The sequence below is a fragment of the Amia ocellicauda genome, chromosome 11 (assembly GCF_036373705.1).
Source record: "Amia ocellicauda isolate fAmiCal2 chromosome 11, fAmiCal2.hap1, whole genome shotgun sequence".
In the NCBI taxonomy this organism is placed as follows: domain Eukaryota; kingdom Metazoa; phylum Chordata; class Actinopteri; order Amiiformes; family Amiidae; genus Amia; species Amia ocellicauda.
The window spans coordinates 7,507,666-7,530,950 of NC_089860.1; the positions used below are offsets into that span (position 1 = coordinate 7,507,666).

Consider the following 23,285-nt stretch of genomic DNA (forward strand, 5'->3'; position numbering starts at 1 on the left):
TGTGCTTTCTTGAGCAGGGGGACCTTGCAGGCGCTGCAGGATTTCAGTCCTTCATGGCGTACTGTGTTACCAATTGTTTTCTTGGTGACTATGGTCCCAGCTGCCTTGAGATAATTAACAAGATCCTCCCGTGTAGTTCTGGGCTGATTCCTCACCGTTCTCATGATCATGCATTGAGCCCCAGACCGAGGGAGACTGACAGTTATTTTGTGTTTCTTCCATTTGCGAATAATCGCACCATCGTTGTCACCTTCTCACCAAACTGCTTGGCGATGTCTCTCACTGTTAAAATACACCTACCATTAAAATTATAGACTGATCATTTCTTTGTCAGTGGGCAAACGTACAAAATCAGCAGGGGATCAAATACTTTTTTTCCCTCACTGAATAAGTAGTTCTGAAGTGGCTGTAGCAACATGAGGCGTTTCTTCCATTTGACTAGTAAGGCATAAACACTGCATTACAGTGAGTGATGCCATCACAGTGTGGTGCATTTGATTATTTCCTTGAATGACTTATCCGGGTAAGACTATATTTAGAGGATGTGATGCATGTGTAGCCTTGTATGTAATTGCCGAAGAAATGTGAATAATAGGGTTTTAACATTGGACAAGTTTTGTTTTTTGTTTTTGTAAACTAAACACGACCCAGTTTGGCAAGTATCATCAGGTCTATCAGCACACATGAGTAAATAAACAATACCCAGATACCTGCCTCCAGAAACTACATTCTGTACAAGCAGAACGTGGAGTGGACATTTTGACAGATTGACAGTCTGGGAATTGGCTGAAGTCACACAATGGCAATAGCTCCTATCCTTCATTGTAAGCTATACAGATCCTAACAGATAAACCTTTGTTTTTGAGTAACCTCAGTTGAAACACTATGTAGAAATGCTTAATGTTGAGGTTTTCATATATATATAGAGATAGTGAGAAATCAACATACTTAGAATTGAAGAAAGAACATCCATATACAATATTTCTAAATAGTTTTTTATACACTAATTTCAAGAGACAGACAATAAATCAGCCAAACATTGCCATCTACCACTGGCATTTCAGTAACAAGCTTGCGACATTCAGTATGATGAATGAAGGTACAGCGTATAATACATTAAACCTAAAAGTACTGATGACAATGGGTAAATGCCTGATGCTCAAACTGTTTATTTTGTAGCAAAGTAACCATACCTTCTTCTAAGCTACAAAACTGTGCAGTGTAGCATTTTTCATTTTATACTAATGACTGTTTGTTCATGTGACAGATCCAAGCATTGGGTTAATGAATGGCCATATAGGTTATGGGCAAGCTAACATTGGCATCATGTTTTTCAGCCCCTTTGACACGGACACAAAATTCTGTGAAACTCCTCGCAAATGTCCCTTTTCTCCATTCAAATGACATGCTTGTAATAAATCCAAATCTGTCACTTTTCACTTTTCTTTGCTTTACCAGATGTGTAGCTTCAGACAGAAGCAGCTAGCCATTTTGAGATTAAGATCAAACAAAAATGATGACTGCACTCTTTAAAACTAAAATAAAACTCAGCTGAACTCAAGAGACTCCTGACTAGAAGTGTGTACATACTCTGTAACTGACAATTGCACCAACATGTCTTCATTCTCCATTCAGCCTTCTTGTTGAAAGCAATTTTAGTCAAACATCACCTTAAATTTACATTAAAACAGGTCTTACAGAGGGCTTTTGAAATGATCAGCTAAATTAATCACAAAGAATAATATAACTGGTACAAATGGGTGAAAACAAACACCAGGATGTTATTTCCTTATGATTATTTAATTCTCATACATTTCATTAGTCAATGTCCTTTTAACACAAATAAATAAACCTGGAGATTTAATCCTATTGATGGTCACAGCCTGCGGAGCCACAAAGAAAATGACTCATTGATCTTCCCTTTAAAAAGGAAAGATGGAGACGAATCCGCTTCCTGGACATAAGTGACCTTTGGGTTTAAGTGTCCTCTGGGACATTAGACGCCAGCTCTCAAAGCAATAAGCTTTCTAATTAAGAAAAGACTGCAGGAGGACTGAGCCTCTAAGGATGGCTTTATAATAACCAGTGGTCTTTGTTATCCTGTCACTTGTGATGTCTTCTGAAAGCCAGCATTGGGAAAGATTGAGAAAATGGCCTCCGCCAGTGAAGTTTGCATCTGCAGGTTTACAGATAAAGCCGTGGGTGAACCGCTGATCACATTTCCCAGGTTAGCAATGCTCCCACTAACAGCCGGATCCTTCAAGAGCATGCAATCTGCTCCGAGTCCCTTATGAGACTTCTTTCACCTGGGAGAATGAAATCTTAATCACGGTTTCCACTCTCAAGTGCAAGGTGCCACGCGGCTTTACCTCCCCGAAGAGCTTTAAACCTGACTTCAGTTGGATCAGGGCAGAGCTAATATTAGCTATCGCGCAGCAACTCGAGAAATAATGGTGCTTAAATTCTGTCAAGCATTGGGATTACATTTAAATAAAGGCTTATATCTCTGTATTTTTTTGGTTTAACTTCAGTACTAAATATGATCTAATGCGTGCTGACAATTTTAGCCACTTCAATGGCGTCGTTTGCGCTGAGCGATGAGTACTTAGCACAGAGATTTTGGGTTTTGTTTCTTGTGACATATCCAAAGTTTCTTTCAGAATAATGGTTCCATGATTTATTTCCAATCCTGCAGGGAATACTTAAAGTACACTACACACTGTCAGAATAAGACATGAAAGGAGTAGAGGAGACTCAAAACAGTCATTTTCCCTTACTTACGTACTACTTGACAGCCACAGTGCTGTTAAGCGATATATATTATTAGTGGTGGTTTTGAACAGTTGAGCTGCTCACTGCATCACTGCTTCTGTAGACTGTGTTACGATATATATATATGGCACTTGTGAAACAATGAAGGAAAATAAAGTACAGTAGATCGAAAAAAAAAATCTTTACAGATTTGTCTCCGTGGTTTAAGCACAGAGGACTTGCAGGACTTGTCTACCAATAAAATACCAGAAACATGCACTTATTCTTAATCAATATAAGAGCCATTAGTTTGTTCATTAGGAGTTTTATTTTTTTGAGGCAAATCAATGGAATATATTTATTTTTTACAGTATATGAGCAACATTTCTACAGTTTAATAATGTAAACAATCTCTCCAGAGAAATTTTCTTTAGTTTAAAAGGAAGCCATTTTTTTTTCTTCGTCTTCTTTTAAAACTATTTACATGACTTAAAATAGAATTTATAACATCAGATAATTTCAGCTATTTTGGTAAAATTATCTATGAAACTAGAGCATTTTAACGATTCAAAAATACAGAAAATGCATTTCGTCTCCATACTCTCAAGATGTATGAAATCACACAATACGGATAGGAAACACGATTAAAAGACATTCAAGCTAAGTGCCTTATAAATAAAAAATAAAATAAAACAAAACCAACATATGTAAAAAATATAAAATTTTACTAGCCAAATACTGTATACCAAAACAAATGTTAAAAAAGTAAAATCAGGTTGTGAATTTGATAGTTATTAGATGTAAATAGACAAGAAAAGAAACAAAACAGATTGAAAACAAAATATGCCCTTTTTTCTTCTTACAAGTCTTTATACAGAAACAACATACACCGTACATGGACTTCAGCAATTTGAAGGTTGATCAATTATATCACCTTGGATTGGAGCAATGGACATTTTTATGTCATCTCAACAGAATGTGCACCCTACAGCATGAGGAAACCTACGCTACATCAAAGTAGCACAGTGATTCACATTTGAAAATAATGATTGATGACGATTTTCACGGGAGGGTGGTGTGTTTGTGTGCGCGTTTGTGTGCGTGTGTGTGTGTGTGTGTGTGGGGGACTTCTGTTCCAATATGGTGATGTTTTCTAAACACTTCCAGGGGCGACCGCTCAAAAATGCAAAGAATGAGCTTTCAAGTGCCTCAAAATGTCTCTTCGTTCGGCAGTAAACTGGGAACAATCGGGAAATCAATGTGCCTCTTTGAAGGCAGTTCACACGGCACACAAAATCAAATTAGCACATCTAGACTGAAGTCTTAATGAAGATTCCCTACAACTCTGGCTACTGGAGAAAAATAAGAGGAAACAACAAAAACTCAACAAAAACAAAGCCAGTTTGTTGGAGAGGGCTGGAGAGAAGTTGCTCGAAATGTGGTTGTAATTCTGGGGCCGGTGAAGACTGCCTGCAAACTTAGCAAAGACACTTTAGCCACTTGGCTGCAAGTTTACTGATGAACCAAGTGTATTATTATTATTATTATTATTATTATTATTATTATTATTATTATTTTTAACTAATTAATACATTCTTGAATGGTGAGTGGAAGTGTTTTTGATTTTGTTTTGCTTTTTCACACACGTGACGATCCGTGAATTGTCAAAATGATGCAGTGTTCCTAAATGAAGAAAATGGTCAACATTAAAGCTCTCAGTACGAAATTATATACTTATCTATATATCTATCTACACACACACAAATATATATTTATATATATGTATATATATATTGTTTATAATATGGCTGCTTCAAAAAGTTTTAATTACTCTGTGATTTATAAACACAAAGGATTTTGAAAGGAGACATTAGTACAAGGCTTTAAAAGCTTTGCTGTTTTCCCCCACTGTTTTAAGGCTCTCCTTATGACATTTTGCTTTGCCCACTTGAATCAGTTTCTATGTGATGTACATTAATACCACATGAGTTTCAAACATTTATAGCCTCCATGTGGTGAATATAAAAAAAAAGATTGGTTCTAGATGGCTTTGAAGACAGATTAATACAAATGAAAACCTAGAAACCAATGCAGACACTAGTATCCAATTGAATTTCAACCAAAGGAATACATATATTGGTATTAATATTGTAACTGATCACAACAATAGACAAACCATTATTATTTTGTTCCAGCTGGAGAACTCACAACTTTTAAACCAAAAAATAAATAAAAAAAATCATTGTAATAAAAATGTGAATTCTATGACCCAGACTGAAATTAATATTGCTATCTTTATCTTCTGAACATTCGGTGGATATATCAATACAAACAGAAACAGCTGGTTCTGTGAAGAAACTAACCATTACTTTTTAAAAAACCATTCCTTCCTTTGAAGTTGAAATGGCCAACTTTGAAGTGGAAGAAACCGAACTGAATGTGCCATCTGGGAGTAACCCTGTTTGTTAATCTTTGCATCACTAACTTGATTGACTGGTGAATTATACCCTACAGTACTCTAAGAAAAAATGTGATTATGCCCGTGTTCGAGATTGCGATTCAAAAAGAAATTCCCTTCATTTACCTCCTGGATCAAACTGTATTACCCAACATATATATATTTTTTGTCTTTTCTTACTTAGTTTTTTGTTTGTTTTGTTATTTTAACTCAGTCTTCTCATGAACTTTAATACAACTGTTACCCACCACCATTATTACTCACATCTACACAGAGCCATAGAGCACACAACAATACACCATGTTAAGTCTAGGCATGGTACCATATATACATCATAGATAGCCATTATAACTTGGTTAGTTATGTAAACCTGCACGTTCTCTCTCTATTTAGTAGTATACATACTAAGTACAAATACTCACTCAGGACTGCATGTAATCCATAAGTTAACATGGACGCTACAACATTTTGAAGTATGTATAACACTAAATATATATATATATATATATATATATATATATATATATATATATATAGTTCTTCTTTATGGGTAACCTACTAAGGTAAGCCAGAAAGGAACATCCTTGTAGGGAACCACTAACACTGAATAAGGCGTCTTTGTACTTAGTGTGCGTTCTAGTAAAGTAGATGGAGAATCTATTGATGTAAACATTTTGTTCTCGTGGAAGAAGAGATAGGAAAGAGGAAGAGAGACGGACGAGAGAAACTTGGAAGCTAGGCAGTTCAGGAGAGGACAACACACACAGGGATAAACTTGCACACTACCTAGGGGGGCGGGATTAGAAAAGGGGAAGAGGAAGAGATAGGAAGAGTGAGAAAGTCGGAGAGGAGGAGAGACAGGGCTGTAAATCCAGTCTCGATCTCTCAAAATGCGCAGGGCGTGCCCAACATTTCGTAGATCCCCCTGCAATCATAGTGCCTAGACACATCGCCACAAGACAAGAGACAGACAACACGCATATATACTGGTATACCGGATAGAAAGACTTGAAAATCGACACAGAGACAAATATATTCAGCCACAAGGCAAGTGCTTTTGGGGATGGCAAAGGTGTCTTCCCTGCGCCCACCAGAAAAGAGAGAGAGAGAGAGGAAGAGAGAGGATGTAAACGAGGTAGAGAAATCCCTCTGATTCATCAATGAGAAGGGGATTTTAGAATCTCTGACATTCCCAGTTTCGCCACTGAATAATGAAACATTCTTCTTCTCTGAAAAGGCGGCAATTGGCAGGTGAACGATACTTGGCCTGCTCATTTTTATTTTCGTGTTAACGCCTAACGACATACTGCGCCAAAGGCCGACGAGTCCAACGCTTTCGTGTGGCAGTGCTGCTGGAAAAGCCCAGTTAAAGATAAAGAAAATCTCTGCAAACTCACTGCATGATAGACGTACAGGTTTCATGTACGAGGGTCACACAAAAAGTATGGCCTCACAGTCTAAAGCAAATTAATGCAATTTTCTTGTTCAGAAATTGTGATGTGAGATTGTCCTGGTGTTTTTCTCAGGTACAGGATTTCTAAGCAGCCAGGTTGTATTTAATCAATGTCAATAAACCTCTGCAGCCTAATTATTGCATCGATGAATAAGTCGTTGGTTCAGTTTGACTTTGCTTCAATTAAGTGCTCAAGTAGGATCGGTTCTATTTCTCTTCAACAGGAGACACAGATCCGAGAAGTGCTCTAAAAATTGCCAGATCCCTCTGAAAGTCTTGGCTGAAGTTAACCAGCAGCACAGTGCACAAGGGTTGATACACGCAGGCTTGGGGGTGGGAGAAATAAAAGAGAAGACAATTACCTCGTTACGAGTGCATAGATGAAATTAAGGAAGCACTAAAATTACAAAACAAGAAAGTTATTTTGTTGTAAACTCTAAGTTGTCATTTATGCTTCTTTTAATTATTATATTTTTAATTTCCTCATAACGTAGCACAAACGTAGTTTATTTTATTTTATTATTTTTGTAACATCCACGATAAACGTTAAAGCGGTTTAGTCACATACGAAGACAGATAAATGGCGGAATGCAACTGCGGTTCCACCAATAGTAAAATCGAGAATACAAAAAGAATGACACGCACACACACACTAAGGAACCCCTCTTTTTCTTCTTCTTTTTTTTTTCCCTAATGGCCGGGGCTGGCGCAAAGTCTGTAATGGACACCCACACAGGAAGCAGCTTGTGTTCAGTGTAAACTTGTTTTCTCTTTTTTTATTATTATTACCCTCTCTCCTCACTTTAAAGAGACATGGTCTTTTTATTTCCTTAGTTTTTTCCCCGTTAAAAACGTAAACATCAGGAGGTGCCTTGGTTGAGGTACTGAGGCGTGTCTCCTTTGGGTTTAAGGCTTTATCAACGATGCAGACTCTTCTGTGCTTCTTTCAGCAGGGTGTCAAAGTCCATGGCATCATATTTGCTCTTCACTGGCCCTGGTCCCGCTTCATCTGAAGGGAGACATTCAACCACACATTGAAGGTGTAGTAAAGCAAACAAGCACATCCTTTACTGATCTTCTGTTATTGAAATATCAGAACAGGAGCTCCCAAGCTCTTTTGGCTGGGTGACCCCCTGTTTCCTGCCATCGCTTTTAATAAGCGCCCCCTCTCCATTTAAACTGGGCAACTGTACTGAAAGGTAATCATGCAATAATCAGTTAGTCATTTTGTTCAGCCTTCTGTATTTAACACTGACTACTCCCATCAGCCCTAGGGAAGGAATGTTCAATAGACAGGGTATATCAGGGCTCATCAGCTTTCTATTAGTAATCAACTCTGTGATGGATACATTTTACACAAATCCACCCATTGAAGAGGGCTACGACTAACCAGTGGGTCAACGGTTAAATAAATGACATGACAGTCCAGTAGGACCGTGCATTTGATTTTGTGGGCATATTCCAAAGTCAATATCAAGTTCCCCAGGCTAATTATTACATGCTAACGAGCCTGGTCATGGGAGGAGGAAAACAATCAAAACAGTGCTGCATATCATCAACAAACATTTCCGTGAATGAGTGCCAGACTGATTATGGTGTTGGCTTGACACGCTGTTTATCTGGCGGTCAAATACATTCAGGCTTCTCTGGGGATGCCCCTGGGGGTCTCTGAGCTCCAGTTAAGGGAAGCATAGCAGTATACTGTCAAAACAAGCTTTCGACTGCTCATATATAAACATAGACACCTGTTACAAAGAAAGAAAGACACAATCAAGATCAGAGTACGTCCTGCTGCTTTCTTCAGAACACAAGTCAGAGAATTTGCCTCTGTACCGTTGTCCTCTTACCGAGATCAATGTAGCGCTTCCTGCAGAACCTCCGCAGCCCCCCGAAACTGATCTGGAATGGAGGCTCCCTCCTTTTGCGCTGCCCCGGCCCGCTCTCCACCTGCCGATAGGTAATGACTCCACACCGCTCGCTGGACAGACACAAGCAGACAGGGTTTGAAAGGGACGGCACAAGATCTGAAAGGACAGGTTTTGATCTGTGTCATGCTCAAACAATGAGGCGCTGTGCTGTTGCCTTGGATTACATGCGAATGTGGGTGAGTGCTTACCGGAAGACTGTCTGAAATAAGAAAGAGGGGCCACACACTTGAGAGAGAGACTAGAAAAGCCCAACTTGGACCTTGAGTGATGTGTACACTATGTTTGTGTAGTCTGTGTTGCATGCTTAGGGTTGTGTTACCCAGGTACCGTCATGGCTGGTCATCTTATTTTATGAGATGCGAAGGAGGAGCAGTAGATTAAGAGTCTACACCACCTTCCACAGAGCCTTTAAAGACCTGGTCCGCACCAGTAGAGGAGGGAAGGGGATTGTTTGAGGAGAACGTACTTGTTTTTCACTATGACTTTGCATTCCTCTGGCTCTCCGAACGCCTCAAAGCGGCGGCGAAGCATCGTCTGGGTAACACTGCTTGGCAGGTTGTGAATGTAGAAAACACGGCAGTCATCCTGAGAGGAGACACAGGGAGAGAAACGGTCACTTACTGACTGACTACGGGCGTGAAAATGCCTGCAAAAGAGTTGGCAACCATTGGTCTCTTAGGTGAGTCTTCCATTTCACTATTCTGCACACTCATATTGTCTGGTGCTACAGAGTGTGTTATAAAATATACAGCTTCCTGCAGTATTAAATTACATTCCTGATTCCTAATTCCATGGTATAAGATAGCAGCTTGCATGAGCGTCTGTGACCAGCCCCTAACACACAAGATATGGCTGTGTTTGTTTCCTGCTGCGTGTTGTGCTGCATTCTTATCGTCATCGAGTCAAGGCTACATGTTTAAATAATGGCAGGGTTCTGCGAGTTAAATTGAATTATTTAAGAGAAAAACAAGGCTTGAACAAGTTTGCTCTTCTTTATCTGCAATGCTCAATGATCCAGTTTGTGCCAGCAACTTACGTTGACTTTATTTCTCTGTTTCTCCCCATGGCATGTTTCTGAATTCTCACAGCTGTAGGGAGAGAAGACAAAGATTGTAGAGCGCATTCCCACTAATCACACTAAAATGAAAATCTCACACCAATCTCACATTTCTGACTACAACACCCTGACATAAACTCAAAAGTAGAACCAAATCAACTAGTCTTTATGCAGCAGAGAGAAGGGCACAGGAAGAACATCAAAAGAAGAGCAACTGGCACCTGAAGCTCTGCCTCCCACTGGCAGGGCGTGGCTGGCAGCAGGGGGTGCGGGGGGTGTGGTGGTTTGGGGTCGGGGGGCGGGAGGATCGCTCTGAGGTCTCCCCAGCATTGCGGGGGGATAAGGCTTGGAGTGATCCGGACCGGGACAGCGAGCTGCCCAATTCCCCGTCTCCGTCGGACTTGGGCATGGGCTCAGGGTCTTTGGAGGAGAGGAGCTGCTGGCTTGCCAACCTGCTCCCCACCCAGGTCCCTGCCTCTACGTGGTCCCTCCCGTCCCACTCCGCCTCCTCCTCCATCCCTTCCTCATCCTCTTCATCCTCCTCTTCCTCGTCCTTCTCCTCCTCCACACTGCTACAGGGCGACAGCACGACAGCTGTCCTCTTGCGGCTTTCCCCAGAGCTCAGCAGGCAGTAATCGTGGTCCCCGAACGTACGCTTGCCCAACCGCTCCTCACTGGACCCCTGGCCCGATTTGCGCAGATGGGCATACAGCTCTGTCTGTTCCGGTAACTTCCGAGAATGCAGCCTCCCCCCCCCAGCCGGCAGCCAGGGGCTCTTCGGAGGAGACTCCCCTTTCACCTCTGGCTTGAACAGGTCGTCCTCCACTGGTTTGTGTGGCGGTGTAGTTGGAGGAGTGAGACCTGCAAGCAATACCAGTCCAACACACAGTTAATCTCAGCCTATGATTGAGTTTTAAAGTAATTACTATTAAACTACTATTTAATAAGTAAAAAAGTATAAGCATATCAAAGATGGTTAAGGGAGGTAATTCAAGAGAATGTAAATAAACAATGTGTCTGCAATTCCACACTTCCTGACCAAAAGCATTTTAGGGAAACAATCAACAAAATTGCACCAATTCATCCATTATCAGTGGATGTAGCTAAAAACATGTTTTTATTTAAATATAAACATAAATATTAAATATAAACTTTCTATAAAGTTAGAAAGTTCAGTTATATTCCAGGATGCTAACTGAGGTGTCCCCACAGCCAGTGTATGCATTTCTTTTAGATTTTCCACCATCAAGAGGAAACAAACATTGTGCTAAACAAACAATGCCAGGAACAAATCACCCCTACATTAAAAGCATCAAAAAGACGTAGTTTTATAACCCGTAAAACGATCCAATATATCTCACCTGCTGTTCCACAGAGCTCCACACTTAGTGTCTGTTCAAAGGACTTGTTGGCTTCATGACTGTCTCTGAATATGTGGGAGAAAAAGTAAATGTCACAATCGCATCTTTTTGAATGTGGTGAAAAGTAACAGTTTAATCTGCATATTTTCCAGATGCAGTATCTAGAATTAAGTTTTGATGGCAGTGTACCACATCAAGAGATCAAATTGTCTATATGGAGAGCAATACATAATTTATATAGTTATTTAGGCATTTACAATAATATTGTTTGTGAAGTGACTCGTGTGCTGCGGGTTGCCACTTATAAAGCAAAGTTGTAGTAACAAATGGAAACATGCATTCCTTCCAATCTAAGAGAACTTTTAAAGTTAGTTTGGCACCAGGGTGCAACACAACAGTAATAAGTGCTCTGTTATTAAGTTCCCCCCTTGTTTGGTCTAACATTGAGAATCAAATGATTGTGAACAGTTAAGAGCCCTCTGGAAGAATGAAAATCCAAGATCTTCCAATAAAAGTTTCAGCAGCCACATTTGTTAAAGCTTTAACAGTGTAATTTTTGGTCAGTAGAAGGAATCCAGACATTTACATCAAAAGCTTTGTTTGTTTGCTTGTGGATGCCCTCCAAAAAAAAAAAAAAAACGTAAAGCGATTCCGTGCCCTAGACACGCACCCTGTGGATTTAGGAGTCAGCGGCAGACACAGGCAGGCGCGTTTCTCTGGAAGAAGAACAAAATCGACAAGGAATAATTAAAATCGTTCCATCGAAAAAACATGTTTCCCCTGCAGCACTCCCCTGCGAGACGAAGCCAGGTTGACAAACCACTTGGCGTCGCTCTCCTTCGGGGTGAATTTAGTAATTTATTGATATTAATCAGAAATCATGTGCGAGTGTCTGAAGGTGTGGATTAGCCACCTGATCACGGGCTGCAGCTGAACTGCAGAAGTGCCGAGGCAGATGATTCACGACACCTCGTCGGCCTGATCTTTTGTATCAAAACAAATATTAAATACAGTGTTGAGAGATTGCGTGCAGCTGTTTCCCTGAACTCTTGATTTAATATTAGAAGCAACTGTACCCTTCAAGATAATAAGAAAATGATGTGTATGCACTTTTAAACTTAAAATCCTTTTATAAACATGCAAGCAACAGCTTTTCAAAGCTTCTCCCTTACCGTTCTGACCGCAGGCTGACTTTCGCATGCCTGTCACGCAGGAAGTGTGGTGCTTGGGCGTTTCCTGCAGGGCGCTGTCTGCTGTTCCCGCCTCCTCCTTCCCCTGCCCTGGGTTGGTCGAACCAGCCTTACCCCTCCCTGTCCCTGCCCCCACCCATGTCTTTTTGCCAAAGCGTCCGGGGAAAGAAGCGAGCCTCCTGGACCGCCTCACGGAGAAGGAGGCTTCCTCTGGTTTCTTAGGGGACTTTGATGTTTTGGGCTGGGGAGGGCCACTACTCAGAATTTTGTCTCTCGCGAGGCCTTTGGAAATGGAGTCTTTGAGCTCCGGTTTGGCTGGAGGGGCCTTATCTTCCCGTATCTGCTTGGGGGAAGCGGGAGAGACGGCAACTTTACAGTGGGAGTAGGGAGGGCTGTGCAGTCGGTAAGGCTTGCTCACGTCAAAGGTGGTGACTGTCTCTAAAAGCTCCCTGAGTAGCGAGTGCCCCTTCACCTCTCTCTTGCGGACGAAGACTGAGCGAGGGCGGCCACAGCTGTCTGTCTGTGACATCGGCTTGGGGCAAGACTGCGGGGGCAGCCTGGTGGGAACGCACTCAGGCCTTGCCCTGCGGACAGAGCCTGGGCCCTCGCGGTCCCTCCGGTCCAGGCCAGGGTGCTTGCGAGTGGGGAGGCAGTACGTGTGCATGTATTTGATGAGCTCCACGACTGAATGCAGCTCTGCCTCGGAGCTGAACTGCGGGAGGGCAGACGCCACGGCGGGGGACTCGCCCTCACTGTCCGAGTCCTCCTCCGACTCGCTGTCACCCTCTGTGTCCGGGGAGGGGGCGTCCTCGGCCGCTTGGGTTGTGGTCAGGTGCCGGTGCAGTTCGGTGCAGGTGCGGCCCTTCGGTCGTGAGAATCTGGGCTTGTGGTCTTGTGCGCTATCAGACTGCGGTCCGAGAGAGAGAGAGAGAGAGAGAGAGAGAGAGAGGAACAGCATTATCTCTGTACTAAACAGCACAGCTAAAAACAGTTTTGATAATGCTTTCAATAAGGAATTATTGACCTTGCTGAGGCACTGGGGTGGATTGGTATTCTGTGAATCTCCAAACTGGCATGGTTTTTACTCTGAAAACCCTGTCAGCTACAGTCTTGTCTACGTTTCTCTTGTAGGATGATTTTTAAAAGCCCAGGAACATAATTCTCTGCCTTATTCCCTTGCTGGTAGATGTTCAACTTTATTCAATCTCATTAACTGCTGGAGGGGAAATAAACTGAATACCACCACATACATGTGTTTTTTTTTTCTTGACATCTTCCTTCAGATCTATAGTATTTGGATTAAGACAAAAAAGGAAACATTTTACACTGTAGTAAAAGTCCCAGAAGAGCATAAATGTTTGATAGCATAGTCATATAAATGAGGTTCTGTTTCTGGTTTCTAAAGTTTGACAACATTTGTTGTGCTATTCATTGACTGATGTTCTTTCTGTACCTTTACTGAAGGCCTCTGGGGCTTGAGGTTTGGGTTCCCATTGCTATGGCGATGCGTGCTGCCTTGTTTGTGCGTTTCATAGCTGACAGGCACGTTGGCAGGTGAGAGGAGGAGCTTCTTTAGCTGTGGGGAGAAGTTTGGGAACAACTGTAATTCACAAATAAAGCTCTCGGGCCTCACAGACACACCACAACAGCACAATTTACACCCACCCCCCTACACCCCACCTTCACCAGAAACTACAAGCCTAAATTAACCCCACATGAGAACTCAAAGTCAAAGTCATTCATAACACAAGGAGTCCTACAAACAAGGCTTTTGCTTCTTCTGATTTAGCTTTCCCATTGGTCCACATTCATTTATATTCTCTCCAAAATCAGTAGACATTGTATACATACATAATATATACATATATATGTATATGTATTTGATCAGTTTTGCATGTACACCATGAAAACATGTTATTACCCTCCTGTTTAGGGAAATATATATATACATTTTTATACCCTCCCTCCAAGAATCAACAAACAAACTACAGTAAATTAAATTATTATATTGCTTTTAAAGAGAGGTGAAGTTCTATTGCTTTTAAAGAGCCTACTATGTAATTAGAATCCCTCCCACTTCCCAGCAAATCAACCCTGTTTGGGAGAGCTCAGCAAGAATATCTTCTCCTGGAGATTAATCAGTAATATGTTGAGGACAACACTCTCCCAGCCTGGCACAGATATAGCTCAATCAGATCTGCTTATGGGATTTTGTCAACCCGACTCCAACTTGGTGGGTCTTAACAGCTTTGCTGCGGGCACTACATTTATTTTTATTTTTTTTAAATGAGATCTTGGTTAACGCCAAAAAAAAAAACCTAAAAAAAAAAATAACATCTTGCGCATGTGCCAATTTGGCAATCTGGTTAATGATGCCTCGCAAGCAGCCATTGTACAATCTGAAGGGTGTTTCAAAGTTTCCGACTCGGTTTACAAACTGGTCTGGCACAGAAAGGCACTTCTGTGATGAAAGACTGCGTTTCAGTGTCTTGTTTCCTGGCTTTCCCTCCTCAATACTCTCCTTGTTCTCACTACAACAGCCTTATGCTCTGCTAACCGCACTGGGCCGAGCTGCACATATGCTCAAATAACACTAGATGGCGATCAGGGCTACACATTCGGATGCTGGCATTAGAAACTGGAACATTATCTTATGGTGTGTTTTGGAGGAGAGGGGGCGTTGAGCATGGTTGTACATAACAGAAAGCAAAATGAGTAATTTCCTATGATCTCTTCTATCTAAATCATTTTCTGGGTAGTCTTAGAGGGTTTCACACCGGTTTTAACTTCCCCCATCCCTGACAGTATGTATTCACACAAATTGACCACCCAATTAGTGTCTGGTTTGAATGATCCCAACCTTAAGCACAGTACTAGCTTTGCCGCAAAATAAAAGACTTTCAGATCAGCAAAAATGAGCAGTTTTTATTTTGGAACAAATAACCTGCTAAAATAGCACTGTGCTAAAACTGTTAGGCATCCAAGCACTGGTGTAAAGAAGGGTTTAGTTGAGTGACATAACTTAAGCTTACACTTAAGCATAGCACATAAGACCAGTTGATCTGTCTAACAGCCAAACAGCAGGACCTTAAAAAGAATTCTTACACGTATTAACAGCATACAACTGCAACTGTTCTACATTTTCTTTAAAGAGAATCATGTTTTTAATTTTTTGTAATATTTTTATATAGTGACAACTTATTTAGACTCACTGCTAAAGATAATGGCTGCTTTCTTATTGGAACAAATTCATGCATCCATGCTCATTTATTTTTCATGATTTGCTACAAGCCTTTGCAAGAAATCACAAATCTTAACACCTGTTGTTTGAAAACCTGTTTGCAGTGAAGCCGGCGAGTGAGAGAATAGAAGAGTAACTGTTCTTTTACAGAAAAAGCGTGTATGGGGAAAGAAAATGTTTTTCCATGCTGCTTGCATTTTTCAAACAGGAATGGCACGATAATCAATATATAACGATATATAGGTTAGATTGATTTTATATGTTCCTACATGTTTCATCTGCTCCATGAACAGAATAATACTGCATTATCACTAAGGCGTTCAATAGACTCTCCTGCATGAACCAGTTGTAATATTATATCCAAGCCTCTGACAGACAGTTATTTAAGGAAGCAGAAAATCTAGTAATACAATATGATTCTTGTCACAGCTTATACAGCCGTGCACAACCTTGGAAAATAGTATACATATTAAGAAAAGGAAGTAAAAATGTCTTCTTGACAGAAAATATCAATGAAGCAACTTATTGGAAATGTTGCACGTGTCAAAACCAGCTGATGCAATTACACTTGGCGAAAGAAATCTGGCAAGGACTGCTAAACCCTTTGTGCCTGACTCTATAAAGGCCAACTTCAGAACTGGTTGTCGCCATGAAATAAAATGAAAAGGGTCCCTGTGTTTACATCAGCCGTCGTGTTGTTTACACGGAACAGCTTGAGTGCAATATCAGTGTCGGGACTGACAGGATATTTATCATGTGATGGTTAAGGAAAATTTCAGGGAGCTTTCAAAATTAATCAGATTAGGATCTAGGCTGACTGAAAACAAATGAGTAAGACAAGGATGGGAAATAATAAACCAGAAAATGCACCTTATGCTTCAAATTAAGCATGAATACCGTTATGTGTCTTATAATTACAATGCGTAATTCTGCTCAACCAGAAGATTCGCAGCCTCTGAGTGAAAAGGGTATCTGTTTTCACTCAGTCAATCACACTGCAGTGCGTTTTAGTCCATTTTGTAAGAAAGCCGATTCACTAGAAGAAATTGAACCTCATAACGACCTTTCTTTAATCCTTTAGTTTGTCTTAACCCCCCTTGAAATTGCTGTCTGTCTCTCGAGTCATAGAAATTACAACATTTAACACAAACTCCTTAAATCATAAATATCTAGTAAATAATAATAATGACGATAATAAACATCCGTGCCAGTTTTATCCCATTTACACTTGTCTTTCGAAAGCTGCCAAAATTTAAAGGAAAGAATCGATCAACATGATTCAAAATTTGATCTGTAAAACCAGATACATCCATAATGTATATTGTTAATCAAAAATGGCTTGGGCATCAACTGCTGGAATTGTAAACACTATTCTTGCCATTTTGGAATGTAAACCGTGTTTAAATTGATATTTTTTCCTTTTAATCAGATCAAACAGTCTAAGGGGAACAGCAGCTCTCAGCGTTTTCAAAATAAGTGTGAAAATTCTGAGGAATATTGTTAATGATACACTTGTCAGTGGAGATGTGCAGCAGACATGTGTAAATGGGTAACAGTGGCCTGGAAAAATCATTTTTTTTGGTCATGGAAGCAAGGGACTGAGAAATGGGGAGAAGGGAGGGGGAGGGGAGGTAAGAATTCCTGCATAGCAGTGTGAAAGCTGCCAGGGGCCCCGAAGGGTGGCCCTGAGTATTGTGTGACAGGCCCCTGGCTTCTGGAGTCCAAGGCTATAACCAGGGAATCAGGAACCTCGCAGGTAGACGCTGAGAAGGCAATGAATTACTCCCTCGGACAGACAGAGAGGGAGGTAGAGACAAGACACATTCACAATAAAGGTGACGGCTGACTGTCACAAGCGCAGGCCCCTCGGCGACAGAGGGCCAGGGTCGTCCACTAAGCATGCCTGAAAAAGGGGGGTGGGTTAGAGCCGTAGCCATTAAAATCGAAAAGCCCAAAATGAGAAAAATTCAGACCTTTGTTGCCTATCATACCCATGCTGTGGGGTAGTCAGAGGCCCATCCAAATCCACCTTAAACAGGAAGGAAGGGTTCTTACTAGAGACGGGTCTTCAGTCTCTGGGCTGGGGGGGGCTGGGAAGGGGTCATTTAACAGGGAGGGGTCCTCCTCCCCCTCAGCCCCCTCCCCCAACGAGGGGAACACAGACAGCCCCCCCACCTCGTCCTCCACCATCCCGTCCAAGCTGTCTGTGAGAGCGGCCAGAAGTGCCGCATTCTCCTCTTCTATCTGTGAGAGTGAGTGAGAGAGAGAGAGAGAGAGAGAGAGAGAGAGAGAGAGAGAGAGATATTCAGTAGCTGTTCTCCCAAGATATATAATGGCACCGTTTGGTTCTGCCAACTTCCCTTGGCCACATAAAATGCCGTCCCTTAAAATGACTGCGATTCCCAATGGCCATCTCTTCCACACACTCAATCTGACAACAAGTAGAGCAGCAGTGTGCTTAAGTGCTTTTACTGACCTCTACAGACTGTATAGAGCGCTATAACTGCAAGGAAAATTAGCCGCTTGGAAGCGGGGCACTTCATTTTAGATTTTTTTTTTGCCCATCTATTCCATGTAGACTTTTTAATGCGTCCTCAGCCAAGGCAGTGTCTTAATTAAAATGTGAGAGAAAGCAATTTTTTTTTTATTATTATTTTTCTGCCACGATAGCCCTCTTATTTACAATGTGGTGCTGCAGTAAAGTAGGCATTCGTGAGTGTGCCTGCTTTAAACAAAACCACTGCTGCAATTGCCTGCATCTTCCAAAACAATATTTTTCATTTGTCTTTGGCTGGAAATTAATTCCCTTGTATCAGTGCCACATCATTTTCTCATTTAGTCAATGACATGAAGAGTAAAATGCAGCAAGAAGTGGCAGAAGAACTTCAATTCCTTTTGCAATTAGCAGTCATGGCCAGGTGTGAAAAAGAATGAATTTATACTAATGGACTGCAGCTTAAATGCCACATAGGAGAATACAAAATACATACACAGGCCCTACTAGTACAGTAGTTAGAGTGGTGGCTGAGGGCATTGCTCTTTTTCTGCTTTCCCTTGTTAAATTAGAGCAGATAGAGATCTTTAACTGCGGCTTAATGTGTCCACCACAAAAGGGACAGACCCTAAGCTGTTTTGTCAGCTACAGGTGACTTGCATTGAGCCCTGAGATCAATGCCTTCTAAAGTCATCTCCTAATGAACACCTCAGGGAACATTCCTGATTCAATCCATAAAGGCAGATCTATAATAATGGGAGATTAACATTACGAAGAGGACCAAAAAAAAAATACAGTCTCGGAACAAGGATGACGTCAGTGGAAGAGACGAACTGCTTAACAAGGGAAGGGATTAGAACATGGATTTGCGGAGCTGTGCGGTTTCTGAATCGACGCACGCAACAGATTCAAGTGAAAAAGAGCAGTAGCCGGGTGCCAGGCGGACAGTGTGAGGAAGACTCACCCCGAAAAGCTCGGGGTCTCCTGTGCTGTACTGGTTGGAGGCAGGGGAGGTGTCTGAGTGGTCGTTGCACCATTGCAGCTCGCTGAGGCAGTTGACAGAATCGAAATCGCTGGCGTCCAGCTGAGACAAGTCGATGTCTGGAAAGTCAGTGTCCAGCCGGTCAGAGCAGACTTCCTCCTCCTCGTACTGTAATACACATGGGAAGAGAGAGAGAGAGAGAGAGAGAGAGAGAGAGAGAGAGAGAGTGTGAGTGAGTGAAAGGTCAGAACAGGCTGAAGACATCAAAATTAGTGGACCCCACCAGAGACCAAAAAATCTGCCAGCCCTGGCTTAAGAAATCTTGCAGACTGCAAAAAGCAATTCAATCTTTTCTTCCGAAAGGTTTCACAACCCTATTACCTTCAGCATTGCTCCAGAAAACAGCCTTAAGTACTAAACTGGAGAGAATAAATGAGAAAAAAACTAATGGTGGGAAAGAAAATGCAGACCAGCAAAGTCCTATAGCCCTGCCATATTAAAATGACCCCAGTCCAGTCACTATAGCTGGGTTTGTCTACTCTGTTTTAGGCTTGGTGTTACTCTGCATACATATTATCTAGTGTCAAGGTTATCCATGTAAATAGGGCAGAGCTCTATTTATTAAGGCACAGAAAAGCCCACGCATCAGAAGACACACTGCGCCAAACGGCGGCCCAAAGGAAGATGGTGTGTGCATGTTTTAGGTCATCCCTCAAGGATAACCCTGAGTGACAGAGGAATTCTATAGTGCTGTGTAGTGGGAATCACTTAGCGGTTTAGAGGACAAACCAGGAACGAATTTACCAAGCCTTGCTCGGGACATTAACAGTCACAATGCAACACAAAGTCAAGCAGGCTTACGGGATATTAGAATATTGGTGTTAATTATATGACACGAGTACTCCTCCCCCCAATTATAATTAAACCAAACAAATCCACATCCCACATTTGGGCCACTTTAAAATGCATTTGCTACTTGATTCAAGCACTCTTGATACAAAATAAATACTCAGCATGTCTAAGTCGAGTGGAATGATGTACGTAGCCATGCTACCTGATTTTGTTTGTAGGTAAGTGTCTGCTCCGTTTTGTGCTTAGTGTTTTGCATCTCGGTCAGAGACACTTGTTTTAGGATGGCACCATCCTAAAACAAGTGTCTCTGACAGAGCTCAGTCACCGGCCCTGAGCGTCATTTGCACTTCATTCTCAACTGCTCCTTGGCTCCTAGGTAACATCATTTATTTTCTGTTCTCGAAGAAGCTCAGCTGGTGAGAAACGAGGAGCAACACACTCGAGAGGAAGCGGGACTGATCATCAAAGGGGGGGATAAGAGGAAGTCGTGTTTCATAAAATAACAAATGCAGAAATGACACTCTGTTACTCTTGGTGTTATGCTTTTAAGTGTAAACTCCAGTTCCGTTAAAGTGTCTCGCCTGCTTTGGCTTTCATGTAGCCAGCCGCTTCTGCAGGAGTAGGTAGACAGTTGTGCAGAAGTGGGGGCAGCGTTATGGTGGACCACAAACCATCGTATCAGCACAGACAACTGGAGAACCGGACAGAACGTTTGTACAACTGTTTGTGGCAGCATCATGTGCCATATTTTAATTGTTTGATCTATAGCTTCATTCTCATGTACAAAACAAGTAACAGCTGGGGATTCCTGGTCATGATCATGATGATGATAATGATATATTAGTATCATTATAATCCTAAAAAAAGAACAGAAAAGAACCATTTTCCACAGTCCTCTACGTGCGTGATATGCAAAGGCAAGCTTCCAGTTCGGTGTTGACAAGGTTTCCTCAGTTTGGTGCCAGGTGTTTTGTCAGTGCTGTTATTATTATGAAAATTATGCTGATGTATTATTTCAAAATTGTGAACATAGAATTACACTATTTTTAGTAGAAGTAATTGTAATCAGAAGTACTATAATCCTAGAACAACCAAGGACTGCTCCAATACACAACCTTGTACAAAATGCAAGTTCTGCCCAGAAAAAATTATGAAACTAAACATGTTTAAAACTAATACTAATGAATTCTATTGTTCACACAGCCCTGTAAACTGGTGACTCAAATACTCGAGTTCTCAGTGACAGAGGACATGGATATCCTAGAGCTCTGGCTATGTATCTTTGATGAGAAAACCCCATGAAATACCCCATCTCTATTACACATCTCCTGCCATCTAGTCTGGTCTATTTCATTCAACTACCAAAGGTCAGCTCTTCACAAAGATGAACAGTCCTTCGAGAGCAGAGACTGCTGGTTTCTAATAATCACTTAATCATACAGCATGGCGAGTCGAAAGCGGATTTCGTCTGCGAATATCTGCTCGTTAAATTAACTAAAATACACAACTATAACTCCTCACTCTTTTCGCAGCAGGAGATGACAACTGAAACACAGCACGGCAAATCAAACAGAAACCAGTGGTGAGGAATTTAATCTGAAATTTATTTAAGCTGATATTAGTACACAAGTAATTGGTGTACGCTTCTACAGATACAGATTGTTTACCAGGGCTAATTTATTGCAGCAACAGGCTTCAAATATCATTGTCATCAGCATTATAAAGCAGGACTAGGATAAAAGCAAACTAAACAGGTTATCATGGGAGTTTTATTTCTATATAGCCCCGACTCACTGAACTCTGAGATAACAGGATGGCCTGTTATGACCTCCCTTCGTTTCAGGCTATGTTGGCTCAGTTTTCCACAGTTGTGCAGTGAAATGCAGTGCTAATGTAGGTATACACTGCCAAACTGGGTTGGCGTTAGTACTCCCCTCACATCTCCCTCATGTGCCTGAGTGACTCATCACAGCTCCCCCCCCCCACACACACATATCTCCCTCCTCAATCCCTCCACCTTATTCCTTCATTTCTCTGCTTACACTATCAGGCAACCAGCACCGAGCAAAAATCAATTCCAATGAATTCTTCCGGTTTGCTTTCATTTCCAGACTCTGCCTTTTTTTTTTTTTTCGCCCTCTCTTCTGTTACGGTTCTCCATGTTGAATCGATAAAACATCCTTGAGTCCTGAAGGTCTAAGTTCAGGTGGGCCAGACTGGAAAATTCGCAGCCCCCACCTACCACAATCGCCAACAAAATGTAGAACCATTATCACAGAGACTGAAGGTTTACTTCAAGGGAAACCAAGGGGTCCTCCCACTACATGAGTGCAGTAATATTTTATACTCTATGAGGCCCATTGCACTTTCCAAACTGTGCATGAGATAACAGCTCGCAAAACCGGAAATGAATCAAAGAAGCACCTTATCATGTCTTCAGCCAAGTCTGCAGTGACAATACCACCGAAACTACTATAAACAAATGCAATGTATGACAGCTGAGCAATACTGCTGCTACTGTCCTGACTCACACTCGAGCTTTTTGACTCACACAGTCTGCAGGGTATTTGTCTTTTCCCGTCTTGGCCCTGTCGTTGTTATTTATCATAGCAATATGCAATATTGATCCCAACAACAGCTCCATTAAGCGCTTAAATGCTTAAATGGCTGCCTTCAAGGAAAACCGTGAATTACTTTATTACATTATCTTATCTGGCTTTATCTCCAAATGAGACCTAGACTTTGAATGTGGACTTTTGAGGGAACGAGCAATAAGCGATCACTCTGGTCAATGGAGTTTGTAGGCCAAGAGAGTGAGAGAGTAAGTGTTTTGCCCAGTGTTAGCGTCACAATTTAAACACAGGTATGAAACGGGCATAAGGATATCTTAACTACTTCAGATAAAATCCACTTTTAATTTGTATCGAAAAGAAAATATCTCCCCCACCCCTCCCCCACAGAAATTCAGGCTAGTCACTCAAATACGCCAAACCATATTTCAATCTGACAATTCCCAGGCCTATAAAAAAAGGGAGCATGACTAAATGATAAAGCTAGACGACATATTTGCCAATCCAGGCACAAAATACAGATGGCTTATGTTCCTGTGGCAAATAGGCTGTGTATTTTGTAATAGGTTAGAATGTAAATTTTTCATGAGATTGGTTTATTTATTTTTTGAGTGCCATGTTCTGTACACAGGGCTTTCAAGAACCTTTTAGGGTCTGTCCCGGGCATGCCAGTAGCTCTTTAATAGAAACATAAACACAAATCGCTGGGAATGCAAAGCTAAGCAGCCTATTAAACAGAAATTGCAAGGAGGGACAGGTACCGAAATAAAAACTAAATTACGTAAATTCTGAAAAGAAAAGAAAAGAAATCGGCTTTTCTGGTACACTTTCTGTCCACCTTTATATCATGGCATGAAAACTGTAGCACAAATCAATTAGGAAATGCTTTGTGCGTACAAGGTACCCTGAGGGACTTTGCTACTACGTTCGGGAAGGAATGTAAAAATA

The 23,285-nt window shown here is 41.5% G+C and overlaps 1 protein-coding gene across 4 annotated transcripts in view; it reads right to left on the reverse strand.

Moving 5' to 3' along the window:
• Positions 1–3,060: 3,060 nt before the first annotated feature.
• ppargc1b (peroxisome proliferator-activated receptor gamma, coactivator 1 beta) overlaps positions 3,061–23,285 on the reverse strand; it is a 57,464-nt gene continuing 37,239 nt past the window's right edge. The window contains exons 2-12 of one of the 4 annotated variants that reach the window (XM_066716495.1): positions 18,898–19,083; positions 17,495–17,683; positions 13,652–13,774; positions 12,181–13,105; positions 11,679–11,724; positions 11,009–11,073; positions 9,869–10,508; positions 9,627–9,678; positions 9,057–9,175; positions 8,510–8,686; positions 3,061–7,671 (exon numbers count right to left, since the gene is read on the reverse strand). In XM_066716495.1, coding sequence (XP_066572592.1) covers positions 8,515–8,686; positions 9,057–9,175; positions 9,627–9,678; positions 9,869–10,508; positions 11,009–11,073; positions 11,679–11,724; positions 12,181–13,105; positions 13,652–13,774; positions 17,495–17,683; positions 18,898–19,083 — 2,517 coding nt within the window. In that variant the 3' untranslated portion in view covers positions 3,061–7,671; positions 8,510–8,514. The other 3 variants (XM_066716494.1, XM_066716496.1, XM_066716497.1) reach the window with 3 other exon arrangements.